The sequence below is a fragment of the Panthera uncia genome, unplaced genomic scaffold (genome assembly GCF_023721935.1).
Source record: "Panthera uncia isolate 11264 unplaced genomic scaffold, Puncia_PCG_1.0 HiC_scaffold_1350, whole genome shotgun sequence".
Lineage (NCBI taxonomy): Eukaryota > Metazoa > Chordata > Mammalia > Carnivora > Felidae > Panthera > Panthera uncia.
In genome coordinates, this window is record NW_026057976.1 from 97346 (window position 1) to 113237 (window position 15892).

General features: G+C 37.6%; 1 protein-coding gene across 1 annotated transcript in view; it reads right to left on the minus strand.

Annotated features, from left to right (window-relative positions):
• The window catches only part of ATP13A4 (ATPase 13A4), a gene marked incomplete at its 5' end in the record, with an annotated part of 73606 nt that extends 59183 nt beyond the window's left edge, over positions 1–14423 (minus strand). Inside the window, 5 exons of the mRNA XM_049623200.1 lie at positions 6483–6552; positions 10690–10824; positions 12317–12386; positions 13883–13963; positions 14287–14423. Of these exons, the coding sequence (XP_049479157.1) occupies positions 6483–6552; positions 10690–10824; positions 12317–12386; positions 13883–13963; positions 14287–14423 (493 nt within the window). The remainder of the gene's footprint in view (positions 1–6482; positions 6553–10689; positions 10825–12316; positions 12387–13882; positions 13964–14286) is intronic.
• Positions 14424–15892: the final 1469 nt, after the last annotated feature.

Sequence of the window (15892 nt, forward strand, 5' to 3'; positions counted from 1 at the left end):
GACATATCATAAGTGGGAGAAAAGAAGAATTCCAACAAAACATGAAATTGTTTTTAGGAATTACATTCCCGCAGGGTGTCTTGGTTTGCTATTCTAAGATTAGTGTGTATAAGGAACAGAGCAAATGAGTAATTTGTTGCTATCATTGAGAATCAGGACACTTGAGATAGAGAAAGGAGAGACAATCAACAATCAACAATCAACAATCAACAAAGTTAAGTAAAAAGCCCATAGCTCTAAACTTGAATTAGAAAGGCCAGTATGAACTCATAATGTATTGTATCTTTAAGAAATTATTTCCTGGGTGCCTGGGTGGCTCAGTCAGTTAAGTGCTGACTTCGGTTCAGGCCATGATCTCGCGGTTCGTGAGTTCGAGTCCTGCGTTGGGCTCTGTGCTGACAGCTCAGAGCCTGGAGCCTGTGTCGGATTCCATGTCTCCTTCTCTCTCTGCCCCTCCCCTGCTCACACTCTGTTTCTCTCTCTTTCTCAAACATAGATAAACATTTAAAAAAAGAAATAAATTATTTCCTACATCTGTCTCCTAAAAAGGCCTAGCAACAGTGACTAACACGTAGAAACGAGCACTTCCAGTGCACTGTTTGAGGTCTCTAACTACCATTAATTACTAAGAGCTCTTTGGGAAAATGGATGTGTCCAGGTTTAGAGCAGAACTGTTCCAGATGAACGTGGAATATCATACCATATCAGAAAGCAATAAAATTTTCAAAGACTGCTGAAGTCATGGCAAAAGAATTCAGAAGCCAACCTGAGGAGGCACTCAACGGCCAAAGATGAGACAATTTGAGCACAGTAAGAATAAAAATTGCCATGGAGAGAAATATACCAACAACGTTTAACATTATACATCCATATTGACTCTAAAAAAAAAATTCTTTGGATAATGCTAGAGGATCAACCCATTATTTTGAAAGCTGGTACATAAAAAAAATAATAATCAAATATTAATCTTTTATTTCTTAAACAAACTGAATCTCAGGGTAATGAAATAGTTGAGGAGGGTTTTTCTTTACTGAACTATTACGCTTAGTATGTGAAGATGGTATGATACAAGTAGAAATTTGAAACTCCTAATGAAATAGTAAATCTAGGTCATAAACATTTGTTTGCTAATGTCACAAAAAGAAGATAATCAGATAGTATGCACCTCCCATTTTAGAAGTTCACAATATCAGAGTGCCTGGGTGGCTGAGTTGGTGAAAGTTCTGACTCTTGATTTCAGCTCAGGATGATCTCACCATCCTGAGATTGAGCCCCACATCTGCTCTGACAATGTGGAGCCTTCTTGAGATTCTCTCTCTCTCTCTCTCTCTCTCTCTCTGCCTCTCCCCTGCTCATGAGTTCTCTCTCTCCTTCGCTCTCAAAATAAATAAACTTAAAAAAAAGTTCACTATATCAACTATAAAGTATTCTTGCCAAAAACTCAAGCCTTGGATCTAACTACCAATTTACAGGAATTGCAAGCAATAGAAAATCAAGTTAAATAATTTTATGAATATGCAATCAACATAACCCAAACTGTAGAACCCACAGGATGAAGCACTTCCTTTCTTCAACAACAACAAAAAAATGTGCAAGGAAAATGTAAGATATGGAGGAGGGAATGTGTAGAGTTAAAATAAACTTGAGACTTGGGGCCCCTGGGTGGTGTAGTTGGTTAAGCATCTGACTCTGGATTTGGGCTCAGGTCATGATCTCACAGTTTGTGAAAGTCGGCTCCATGCTGACAGTGTGGAGCCTGCTGGGAATTCTCTCTCTCTCTCTCTCTCTCTCTCCAATGCTCTATCTCTCTAAAAATAAGCATTTAAAAAATTATTATAAAAAATAAACTAGAGGAGACTTACCAATCATTTGCAGTATGTGGACTTTATTTAGAGCCTGATTTGAAGATGTATATACATGTATAAACACACACTGGTGACTCAACTAAGAAAGTTTGAATACTTCTATATAATTGATTTTTTAAATTATGGAGCTACTTTATTTTTTTTAGGTAAAGAAATTTAAAAGGAATTGTTATATTTTGCATATATACTGAATTTTTTTCAAATGAAATCACGTGATATCTGGAATAGCAACAAAATAAATCTAGAGTGAAGGAGGTAGTAAGACAGTTGGAAAAAAAAAGATTCAATGAGCTGATAATCATTGATTCTGAGTGAAAGCTACATGGGTGTCATTATTGTATTCTCTCCATTATTGTCTGTATGCGAAATGTTTCATCATAAAAAATTAAGCAAGAAAATGACCAGGTTATTTTTAAAAGGTCAAGATTCACTTCCAGCCAAGAAGTAGTAAAAAAGAACAGATTTATCTTCCCACCAGAAACAACCAAACCCATACAAAATATGTGAAACAATGGTTTTGGGGCACTGAACATAAGCAACAAAAGACAGAAAACAAGTGAAGGTGCCTTGCAATTGCTTAGCTTACTGCCTTTAGAGACTTCCCAGGCCACTGTGCAGGGAAGGGGAACCCAGACAAAATCCAGAGGTCTCTATGAGTTCAGAATACAGACCCAAGAGTGCTTAGAGATGAATCATCACATGCATTTGAGGAAACTACTGGCAAATGAACAATTGAACATTTACATTTAAAAATACCATTCACAAGACCATCAAAATCATGAAATATTTAGGAATGAATCTTAGAGAGAATGTGTAAGGCCCACACGCCAAAAACTGTGAAATATTGCTGAGAGAAAGAAGACCAAATTAACCAAAATCAAATAAATGGAGAGACATACTATGTCCATAGGTCAGAAGACTCAAATTTATTAATATGTCAACTTTCCACAAATTGATCTACAGATTTCACACAATCCTAATCAAAATCTCATCATGGTTTTTTTTGTTGTTGTTAGAAATTGACAGGATGATTCTAACAGTCCTATGAAAATGCAAAGGGCCCAATATCACCAAAGCAACTCTGAAAAAGAGAACAAAGTTGGATGACTACATTATGCTATTTTAAGACTAATTATAAAGCCACCTTGTGGCTTTGGTATAAAGACAGACAGATCAGTAGAATAGAATAGGGAGTCTAGAAACAGATCCGCCTGTATAAGAACAACCGATTTTTTACCAAGATGCAAAGGCAACTGAGTGAAGAAAGGATAGTCTTTTCAACAAATGATATTGGAACATTTGAATGTCTATTTGCAAAAAAAAAAAAAAAAAAAGAACTTCAATCTTTAAAAAAATTCAAAATACAATATAGATCTAAATAAGAAACCTAAAACTATGAACATTCTAGAATCCAATGTAGTTTTTGTTTGTTTCTATTAATCTCTGAGGGAGACTAAAAACCAGAACCTTTACCTGTCTATCATGAATTTAACGTTATCTGATATGACTGGCCGTTATAAATTATGAGTTTCCAACAAGATTCAATTATCAAGTAGAAGAGTTATAAACAAAATAAGACTCAATCAGATTTTTAAAATCCAAGTGAATTTTAAGAACATTTTTCTCATCTCCCAACATGTCTTCCCAATTTTGTCATTCTGTTGTCTGTTCCTCATTGTACATCAAAGACCTCAGGCGAAGTTTTTTTTGTGATCATTAACAGACAAGAAAGAATCCCAAATATTTCATGGTTTTAGATCCTGGCTTAAAAGGGTCCCAGAATGACCGTGAAGAAGAAAAGCTTCACAGCAGGCAGAACTTTACTTATTACATTAATTTTCCTATTGTGCCTGAAAGGAGAAATAACTAGAAGACCAGATCGATACTAATTTACAGTAGGAAGCAAAGGATTGTCCTGAAAGATTGAAAGGTATATTTGTCCATTAGAAGCCTCATTAATGATGTCTAGTCTGGAGGAGGCCTTTTACACCTGGAGAAAAACAGAAACAAAAACAATACATTCATGGTTATCAGCTAGCCACCAAGGACTTCACCGATTGTCTCATGAAAGGAATATAGTGGCAGTGTTGCTGATTATTTATGAGTTCAAAGACGTGTTCTTCCACTCACCAAAGCTAAGTTGGTTATAAACCCTGCTAAGCACCCAATTTGCCAGCAGCAACCCCAAACTCTTAGCCACCATAAGTAAATAAAGCTAAGCAAACAGCCTGGTTTTTGCTACCAATTGTTCAAACAAAAACACGGCACTTAATTTAATCTGAATGTGGCTTTTTTTCTCTCTCATGAAGGACATTCCCCTTTTGGAAAGAACCCCATCACTTGGAGGTCTGAGAGGAAGGGTGACAGGGGGCATCACCCTGCATTCTATGTAACATTATGATCCTGGGACCCAAATCGTTTCTGTTTGGGCTACAAATTTTATGGCTTTTTGTTGCTTGTCTGTGTGATAGAAAAGTATGCATTGTAGTTGTTAATTATAGCCCTCTCTCCTCCTGAGAACCAGGTGTGTTCCAACCTAAGGGTTGGATAAAGAAAGACTAGAATTTTGCCACCAGGTTATATTCATAATTACTATCCCATTTTGAAAACTATGGATTATTTCTTGATGAAATGAGTTATTCAGACTATTCAGTCCTTTAGGAAAGTGTCCTACTTGTACTCCCCAACTTCATATGCAACAAAGTTGTTAAATATTGTTAAATCTGTTCAATCTACCCTAACCTTTAACAAATTTCCCAAATGTGGGGGATTTCCAAGGAAGGTACCAGCTTGTAACCCTTCATTTTGCAAAGGATGTCTCATGTTGGGATGAGCACTGGGTGTTGTATGGAAGCAAATTGGACAATAAATTATACTTAAAAAAATAGCACTCTTTCTAAAAATTAAATATTATAGGTTATATAAAATACATCTAAATAAAACTTTTAAAATTGAAAAAAAGAAAATAACCAATATTTCCCATTGTATGGTTATAAAAATACATTTTCAAATAAAAAATACCTCACATCAATTTATTGAGTAAATATTCATTAAGAATTTATGTATTAAGCACTTATTTACATTAGGACAGCACAGAAAAGCTTGATAACCTTGGATTAGACAAAGATTTCTTAGATCTGACACAAAAAGCATGATCCACAAGAGGAAAATTCGATAAACTGGACCTTAACAAAAGTAGAAATATCCACCCTTTGGGAGACACTGTAAAGAGAATGGAAAGCTAAGTCCCAGAGTGAGAAAAAGATATTTGCAAGGCATCTTTGTGACAAAAGATTTGTATTCAGAATACAGAAAGAAATCTCAAAAGTCAATTAATAAAAGTGAATCTAGCAGCACAAAAATTTTAACTTCACCAAAGAAAATACATACGTAGAAAATAAGCACTTGAAAAAGTGGTCAGTGCCATGAGTCATTGAGGAAATGCAAATTAAAATTACAATGAGATATTATTACACACCTGTTAAAAATGGCTGAAATTAAAAAGACTGAGCATACCAAGTGCAGATAAGAGTATGGGGCAACTGCAGTTCTCATACACTGCTGTTAAGAATGTAAAATAGTACAAACACTTTCTAAAACAATTTCACAGTTTCTTAAAAAGTTAAACACTTACCTGCCATATGACCTAGCCATTTCGCAATTTGTATTTTCTTTTTCTTCTTCTTTTTCTTTTTTTAAATGTTTATTTTTGAGAGAGAGACAGAGAGCAAGCAGGAGAGGGGCAGACAGAGAGGGAGACACAGAATCCGAAGCAGGCTCCAGGCTCCGAGCGGTCAGCACAGAGCCTGACGCGGGGCTCGAACTCACAAACCACGAGATCATGACCAGAGCCAAAGTCGGTCACTTAACGGACTGACCCAGCCAGGCGCCCCACAGTTATGTATTTTCCCATAAGAAATGAAAGTGGATGTCCATGCAAAAACTTGTACACAAATTTTCATAGAGGCATTATTTATAATAGCCCAATACTAGAAACAACCCAAATTTCCATCAGTAGGTGAATGGGTGTACAAACTAGTCTATCCATACACTGGGACTCTACTCAGAAATAGAAAGGAATAAACTATTGATATACTTAATAAAATAGATGCATTTTAAAATAATTATGAACTTTGAGTCCAGTAAAATTAACCCAAAATATCTTATAAAAGACAAAAAATGCCCACTGTACAATGCCATTTATATAAAATTCTAAACACGCAAGGCAGTTGCTTGAGGATGGGGTTGGGTAAGAAGAGGTTACAGACAGAAGGAACTTTTGGGGGCAATGGATAGTCATTATCTTTATTGTGGTAATAGTTTCATAGATAGTTACAAGGATGTACATAAGTCAAAATCTATCAAATTGTATCCTTTAAATATGTTCAGCTTATTGTATGTCAATTTTACCTCAGTAAAGTTCTTTTTAAGGTGAAAACATCTCAAGTCCTTCATTCCTTTAAGTAAGTGCACCAGAAACACACACACACACACACACACACACACACACACACACACACACAAAGAGGAAAGTAGTAGCAACAACCAGGAATACAAGTTTAAATCCCGTTTTGATTCCTTATGAACAACACACAGATCTAAAATAATGAGACTTACCTCTTCTCCCACATACAGAGACTGTAATGCTATTATGTGACTCAACTAGGTGGTGGAGCTTTACAGATTGCTGAAAAAGAAGAAAGGAAAATGGGAAAAAAGGCTTTTCTACTTGAGGAGAAGTCCCAGGTATTAATTCAGTAAAGTGCTAGTCTCTTTAAAGATAGAGCACTGACTTGTTCCCAACTGAATGCACTGGCTAAAAATGAAAGACCAAGCAGCCTATTAGTTACCTGAAAAGTCATTCAACTTGCTGTGCTGTTCACCAGCAGTAAGAAGTATGTGTTCTTGGATAGAAAGAAATTTCCCAGCATGCTCGGTTCACTCAAAGTAGTTTTTGATGACCATAAATTTGTATTTAGTTCTTTCAGCAGAGAACATCAAGAACTTGAGTCATTCAAGATAAAAGTTCATACCTAAATAGCTTTGAGAGCTAAGCAATATCTCAGTTTTGAGTTATTCCACATCAGAGTTCTTAATCTGTAACTTTATAAGGAGTTTTAGTGGTGCCTACTATTCCTCATAGTATACATTGTTTTAATATATGAAATACACAGGACGTTGACAGTGAATCAATAAGAGGATAAAAAAGAAAAACACAATAAAATTACATTTGATTTCACATTTTTAAAGAAAGTGTTGTGTAAAAGAGGGGTTCCTGGGTGGCTCAGTAGGTTAAGTGGCCGACTTCAGCTCAGGTCATGATCTCAAAGATCGTGGGTTCAACACCCGCGTCGGGCTCTGTGCTGACAGCTCAAAGCCTGGAGCCTGCTTCGGATTCTGTCTCCCTTTCTCTCTGCCCCTCCCCCACTCACGCTCTGTCTCTGTCTCTGTCTCTCTCTCTCTCAAAAATGAATAAACATTTTTAAAAAAGAAAGAAACTGTTGTGTAAAAGAACTATCTGTTTCTAGGGGTTAAAACTCCTAATCATCTAGTGTATTCATTTTTTTTCTTCTGATTTTGCCATTTATGATACCGCCTAAACCTTCTAGCATAAATCATTTATAAATCTGATTAATATGTCCTAAGAACAATTAATAGAGTAACACATAGTGAAAGACTGTTTTGCTATTAATGTATCCTTTTATTCATTTTTTCATCCACTCAGCATTTATTACACAAACTCTATGTGTCAGGGACTATGCTAAGAGGTGGGGATAGAATGTTCAAAAAAAGAAAAAGAAAAAGAAAAAGAAAGATATAGTTCTTACTAGCAAGGAATTTACAAACCACTGGGAGAAATATATTTATCAAATAGTCACAAACGTAAATGTATCATTACAATCAATAATTAAAAAAAAAAGGTATGCTTTTGGAGCATATACAGCCCATAGAAGCAATAATAGAAAACTTCCCTAAATAAGTGACTTTGAATCAAATCGGTTGTTGCATCTATGAGTCTCAAACTCAAAAGAAATGTTTGGGCTGGAAATATATACAAATTTGAAAGTCATTTTAGAACTCATTGGTATATACAGCTATCAGAACAGTGAAGAATCTCTCAATATACATACATGAAAAGGCCATGAAGACATACTATTATGAATAATAATAAAGCAAGGTTGGAGATTACATAATGATGCTACCTTTTACATAAGAAAGAAGGAAAAACAAGGTTCATATATTTGCATTTGCTTGACTTGCCTAAAAATTTCTTCTGAAGAAAACACAAGAAATGTGGTTGCACAAGTGGAGGGGAAGAGAAAGATAGAACATACATTGTATATGCGGTAGAGTATACATTGTATAGTTTGCATATTGTTTTGCTTTTGAGACACTGCCTCCCCCACAAAAGGCCACTAGAGGAGGATGAACTATAAAAAAGATTGAAAAAGAGCAACTAGAGAGGATGGAGAGTGTGTTGTCTCTGAAGTCTCAGGGAAAGAGCGCTTCAAAAAGAAGCAACGGAGCAGTTAACTATCAATTGCAACTGAGAAGTTTAATAAAAGCTGCAGCGTGAAAAAAAAAAAAAAAGTGTCCGCGGTAGGAGGGAGACCATGAAATCAACAAACAAAAGACCAAAAGTCCAATAAAAATTAATGAAGGACACGAATACAGTTCACAGTGAAAGAAATGCAAATAGCTTAGGACATGAGCAAGTGCTCAACTTGTAATAGAAAACATGCTGTTGAAGTTATGCAATTCTATTGTCACTTATATTGGCAAAGATAAGGGAAACCAACACTCCTCTACTGTTGGGAGGAGTGTAAATTAGTATTACTTGTTTAAGATGCCTTTTGAGGATGCCTATGAAAACAATATACCTAGTTTATAATTAAGTAATTTCAGGTATAAAAATTTTATGTCTCTATGTCAATATATATAAGCACACATGTGTATACTTGTTATATCCATATGCATGTGTAATATAAATACACATAATTTATATATATTTATAAACACACATATATGTGGATGTGTAAAAAGATACATGTGCAAGAATTGTGATTGTTTTAACAGCAAAAGACTAGAAATAATCTAACTATCCATCAACATCAGACTGGTTTAAAAAATTATGGTGCATCTAGAGAAAACATATTTGGGCAGACATGAAAGATATTTAACATATATTAGGTGGAAAATGGGAGCGAGCGCACAACAGTGCACATAGTGTTTCCATTTGTGTGAAACAAATTAGTGCCTGTGTGTTTAATACTGCTCAAGGTCATAGAACTTTTGGTCTCAGTGAATGCCTTTGGAAAGGGAACCTGGATACTGGGAGATCCAAACTGGGAGGGATATTTACTTTTTATTTATACCGTTGTGTTCTATTTGAACTTTTAAAAAATCATGTGCATATATTACTCTTTCTATTAAGAAAAAAATAACTAGTTTAAAAAAAGGAAGTTTTTAATTTTTATTTTAAAAAGTTTATGTATTTATTTTGAGAGACAGTGAGAGAGCGCGCATGTGAGCAGGGGAAGGGCCGAGAGAGAGGGAGAGAGAGAATCCCAAGCAGGCCCCAGGACCAGCTCAGAGCCCAACACCGGGCTCAATCCCACGAACCGTGAGATCATGAACTGAGCCAAAATCAAGAGTCAGATGCCCAACTGACTGAGTCACCCCAGGCGCCCCTTAAAAAGGAATTAAAAAAAAATGTTATAACCACCTATGGCCTTAAGATTATAGTGGTGATCTTAACAAGAGTTCTCTAATGGAGTCACCAGAGAGGAAATCAGGTCAGTAGAGTGAGAAGAGACCAGGAGATCAATAAGTGACAAAAGCACACATAAAGAAGTTTTGCTGTAAAAGGGAGAAGAGAGGTAGAGTGGTAGCTACAGGTGGAAGCGGGGTAAAAAGAAATGGTTGCTTCCTTACTTGAGCACATTTAAATGCTAACAGAAAGGCCCTTGGGGGAGGGAGTGAGGAGGTCATTGAAGGACCACAGAAGCACCCTGAGCAGGTCAGAGAGGGTGCTTTGGCAAGCACAGGCAGGGGCCCTTTCTCCTCCATAACGGGAGAGCAGGGCGGGCGGGAGGCAGAAACAGAGTCCTTTGACAGTTGGAGAGTGGGGAGTTGAGCAAATTCCTGTCTTCTGGCTTCTATCTTCCTTGTGGAACAAGGAAGTGGACTATGAGATGAACAGGAGATCTCTCTCATGGAGAAATATTTGGTGTGAATTCTTAATTTTGAGAATGGGACAGTGCATTGACCAGGGACCTACAGAAAGCTTGCCCAGATAAGGATGGAATTCATGGATTTAGAGTGTCATCAACCAATCTGTTCTACAGGACTTTTTCCCAACGGCACCTAGATCCCCTGGCGTGGGTATAAAGAAAGCCTAGTGTTGGACTCAGGCTTTGACAAATAAGTACTGACCAACTAGAAAAGGCAAAGAGTCATTATGAAACAGACCCTTCCACCTTGCACCCTCTCCCATCATCTTCAAGATTCGACAGTATTCTCTGTACATATTTTTTCACTTATGCACAATTCATAGATATTTGTAAATTCCTCTGGCTGATCAGCCTGAATAAACTAAAGAGAGGAGGAAAAATAACTTGGAAGGTTAGGAATCAGGATGTAATAGAAGGAAAAGGACTAACGTTGTTGAGTATCAATATTTGTGCTAGATATTTACAAACTTGGTCTCATTTATTGTGGAGTGGGCAATGGCTATTTCCCGATTCTTCTTTCTAACAGTATTTCAATAAAGGTCCTACTGTTCCCTTTCTGTGGCCACAAGATTGGTGGGGGAAAAACTCACCTCTCTGAGATCATATACCGTCAACGCTATGGACGTGATGGACATGATTATGATGGCAAAAGCATATTCCTTATAGTCTTCACTAAACCACAAACAGACACTGAAGAGTTGAAATATGTAAAATGGATTTAAAACCTGTTGGCAGACACAAAAACAGGAAGGCAATGGGGATATTTAGTCTTCGCCCTGAGCTATTCATTGACTTGTTTGCTTTCAAAAGCCTCTCTGTGACACCAACCACCCCATACAATATTCTCATTCTTACTGTATTTATTCAGCAATTGTCACGTGCCAGACACTGTGCTTAGCAACTTTACCTGAATTTTCTCATTTAATTTCCATGATTACCTTATTACCCAGAAGCTTTTACTTATCTCCATTGCAAAGATGGAGAAGCTGAGCCTCAGATCTCGAGATCTGAGACATGAGATTCTTGAGAAACTTGCTGAAGGTCACACAGCTGCAACAAATCACAGAGTAGGCCTTGAACCCGGGGAGCTGACCCTGGAGCACTTACTTTTAATCACTGCTGCACCTTATCATTCACAAAGTAGTGTCTCGTGGGTCCTCATGATGACCATCACAAGGGTGTAGGGTGTGGATACTATGAGGTTTAGTTCACATGTACTGGCCCTCAGAAGGGTGAAGTTTTAGTTCAGGTTTACGGAGTTAAAATGCTCTCGAGTCTGTTGTTCTTCCCTCGGACACAGCATCTGCCATCTTCTAAGCCATCAAAGTACTTAGATTTATGGATAAGTTGAAGACTACATTTGCTCATTAGTAGAGAGCCAAGCTGAAACTGGGAAACTGTCCTTGAACATCTAGGACACTGTGGAAGAAGGGAGAGGCTAACTCCACAGTTGTTAGCCTGCTTTGGTTTAAGACATTTTGTACCCTTATTCAAATGCTCTCCAGTTGATTTCCATCTGTCTAAGATGGGAACAGCAATCTTTGCCTCTGGTTGGGGAAGGAGCACACAGAAACATTTCCTATCAGTTTCTTTTGCTTCCTTTCTTACTAGAAATATTGAGAAAATACCTTGGGTTTAGTAAGTTTTTTCAAAAACAAGTAGGAGTAGAAGTAAAGTTCAGAAAAAGACCCAGGGTACAGCTGTATGGTTATAGTTTCATAATAATCACTGCAAAATGAAAAATAAGCTCAATGGTAGACTCAAAGAGGAAAAATTCAACTTAACAAATGATGGTCAAGTCCTTTTTTTCCCTCCCACACAAACATTGAGATCTAGAGAACTAGTAAGACTAATGCTGAGGAAATTATGTTGCCCATAAGAAATGTCTTGAGTTTTTAAATTTTTAATTATTATTTTAGTTTCACAAAGTTGGGAAAGGCTAAGAAACATTGGATTAAAAAGGAAAGAAAGAAAGAGAAGAGGTGCACCCAGTTATTAAAGGATAAGTAGACACATGAGTGTCATTATACTGTGCCAGGCAACATGTGCAAAAGATGGTCTCCAAGGAAAACAGTAGAAAAGAGATATGAAGAATCTATCCTTTGTACTGTTTTAAAATATCACAAATTACGGTTACTTATTAACAAGTAGCATTCTTGATTGTTTGACTAGAACTCCTTTAGCCTCTATTTAGCGCCAAGAGTAAGTCCTGCGTACCTCTTTGATGAGTAGTTTCCAAATTGGTGTGATTTCAACATCGATAGTATTAGGCCCACATATTAACCTCCTATAGGGAGAGATCATAGGTCAGTCAGTTACAACTAATAAAAATGAAGCTCATTTTTCACTCATTCGAAAAAAGGCCTATTCACTTTCTCCTAGTCAAGGTAAGCCTCCCTTGTTCCATAATATCTCCATCCTTCTCAAAATAACTGAGTGGGGAGGGGGTGGTTCCCAAGGACAAAAACAATAAACATGATCCTATTGCATCTACTAAATTAGATTCTTCCTGAGGTCTAAATATTTCCCTGATGGCAATTTGGGTATTTAATATTAGTGGTTGCCTCATTCAAGTAAGTTTCCAGATTGGCACTCTCTCAACTCTGTCCCCAACTGTGGCTCTGTGGATGTGGGATGGAGAGATCATTGCAAGAAAATAGTTTTACTAGTAAGAAGTACTGGACCTACCTTCCTACTCCTGTTTAGTTCTGGGAAGCTGTAGAATTTATTTTAATGTGAGCAAAAAGATGTTGGGATCTCAAAGACAGCTCTATACACAAAGTTATACACCCTTTAACTGAAAACCTAGAGGTATATTTCTTAGATTATGCAGAGCAAGGACCCTTTATGAGTTATTTTGCTGTTGGGAACACTGACCACACTCTCTGTGCCTCCTATGTAGATATTCAGATCAAGTAGCTTGGCCAAATGTATTAGAGCAGTGTCTCCTGAGATTTAGCGTTCATACACATGACTTCCTGATCTTGGTAATGTGAAGATTCTGATTCAGAGGGATGATGTGTGGTCTAAGATTCTGCATTTCTAACAAGCTTCTAGGTGATGCGGATGCTGAAAGGCTCTGGGTCCCTTCAAAGTACTGGAAAATGGGGGTGCAGGGGAATATGAATATCACAGAAACTTAGGACCAGCAAGGTCTTTCCAAAGTCCTCCTCCCCTTTTTAACAACTAGGGAACCAAAGCCCGGAGATGAGAAGTTCCTTGCTCAAAACCACACAGTGAATTACTGATAGACTTGACATTCAACACTGTGCTCTTCCTCAGCCTGGTTCCTCTGCCCTGGAACTGCTTTGGAATCATGGAGCTGCAGTTCTTGCACAACAGTTTCTGCTGCTCTGAAATTATTATTCAACTATGTGATCTTGGCATAAAATATATTTCCTGATTACAACCCAAACTGGTTCAACCCCATTATTATAACCTTGAGAAGCTCTGTGTAGAGTAGAAAGAGGACTAAACCTGTGAGACTCAGCTCTTCAATCACCTCCCATCCATGTGACCTTTGTTCAGGCCATCGAACCTCTGTGAGCCTCAGATTTCTCATGTATTATGTTGGAATGATGAGGATATTCATTCTACCTCCCCCACAACGCTGATCCGACGAAGCAAGAGAAGGTATGTGCATGCATTGAATCTAACAATACTGAATAGAGCATTACAAAGTTTTCTGATATTGACCAGCTAAGATAATGATTTGCTAGGCTCTCTATTTGGCTGATGGCAACCATCCTCTTGAGCTGATGTAGAAAACAGTAGGCATGGTACCTAATCTCTTGTTCTTCTCTTGTTAGACCTGATCCAAATTTCAGATGTATCTTGGCAGAACTGAGCCAGTCTTCCAAAGAACTGAAATAATAATAATGAGAAAGACCTATTTAAATTTTTTTTTTCAACGTTTTATTTATTTTTGGGACAGAGAGAGACAGAGCATGAACGGGGGAGGGGCAGAGAGAGAGGGAGACACAGAATCGGAAACAGGCTCCAGGCTCTGAGCCATCAGCCCAGAGCCTGACGCGGGGCTCGAACTCACGGACCACAAGATCGTGACCTGGCTGAAGTCGGACGCCCAACCGACTGCGCCACCCAGGCGCCCCTAGAAAGACCTATTTAGAAATGATATTTTTGAGATAAGTTTCTCTGTTTCAGATGAAATTACTGAAATGACTTACCCAATTTTCTGGAACTGTCCTTCTAAGTTGTTCCAAACATATCTTATTTTCTGCACTTTTATACATCTCACCTGGAAAAGAAAAGTACTAAGAAAGTCTCTTATGTAGGGATCAGTAAATACATAGCAGTTTGGTGGCTAAAGAAGTGCCTGCAGAAGAAGCAAAAATAGAGCTCTAATACACTTCTTTAAGATTATCCTTTCCTAACTTACTGCAACTTTCCCTGCTACACAAGTGGCATTCTTTCTTAGGAGTTTTCATTCAGTCGAAGTGTATCATGCGTGGGCTTACTATGCAGATGAGTATATATGATAAAACTCTGTCTCTGTGTTCCACTAGGTTATTGATAACCTAACAAAGGAAGAAAATCTGTTACAAAAGTGAAAACTATACCATACAGTCCAATATATATATATGTCAAAGAAATAAAAATATGATCAAGTAAGATGTATGGTATTGAAATGCCGTAGAAATGTTGAGCGGGCAGATGGCTGAAGGCATCATGGAAGTGATGGCATCTGAGCTGCAGCCTTGAAGGGCTGAAAGACTTCTGCCCAGATAAGAAGGAAAGAGGGCATGTAGAAGAGATTCTGCACAAGTCGGTTGTGAGGAGGGGCAAATGAGTGGGTCTACTTGACTGCAGACTGGAGAATGAGGCTGGAAAGATAAATAAAGATCAGAGTGTACAGTCTTAAATGCTAGGGTGAAGTATCTAGGACTTTGTCTTGTGGGCAATGGACTTTCAAAGAAAACTATAGAAGAGACTGTGAAACAAAATTAGGCTGGCAGCATGTTCTAGAAGAGAGTGAGGAGGTTTTTGCAAGAAAATGTTCTCCAGGATGTGAGCGTCCGATGTCAGCAGTAAAAAGGAAAGGTAAGGTTAACGCTTATGGCAATTATGCCTTCTTGTTTCTGATTTCTTTAAGCAACTGTATATGTGAATCTGAATTTCCATTAACTGGCGACCTAACTGAGCACAAAGAGATATAGTGCCATGTTGTTATGGGGCAATAGGTATAACCTCCTTTTGCCCATTGGAATTAACTGGAAGCTTTAAAATACTAATGCCAGGGTCTCACCCTCAAGAGATTCTGATTTCACTTGTCTGGGGTGCAACCTGGGCATAAATATGTTTAAATTTCCTCAGATAGTTCTAATGTGCAGACAAAGTTGAGAAACAGTGTTTTCCTTTTATAGCTACTCTGAGAATTGTGTTCTTGAGAAATTCAAGTAAATTTCTCTGCACCATAGTTTCCCCATGAATAAACTGAGGCAATTGAGCAGATTATCTCTAATTTCCACTGCACTCTTCTGGGTTTGTTCTATACCGCTGAATAGTACAGTCAGTATAATCGTTAGATAAATTCTAGAACTTAGAAGAGTATACAGCTGAAACCTAAAAAGTGTTCAATACATGTTTTTTGGTAAAGAAGCGAATGAATGCTTTTACAACCACATGAACATCTAGAAATAGAGGTGAAATCCCTAAGCTCCAAGACCCGGGGTACACCAAATCAATCTGGATCCTATTCGATAAATATATGTGCATGCACACGAGTGTGCACACACATGCGTGCATGCACACACACACACACACACACACACA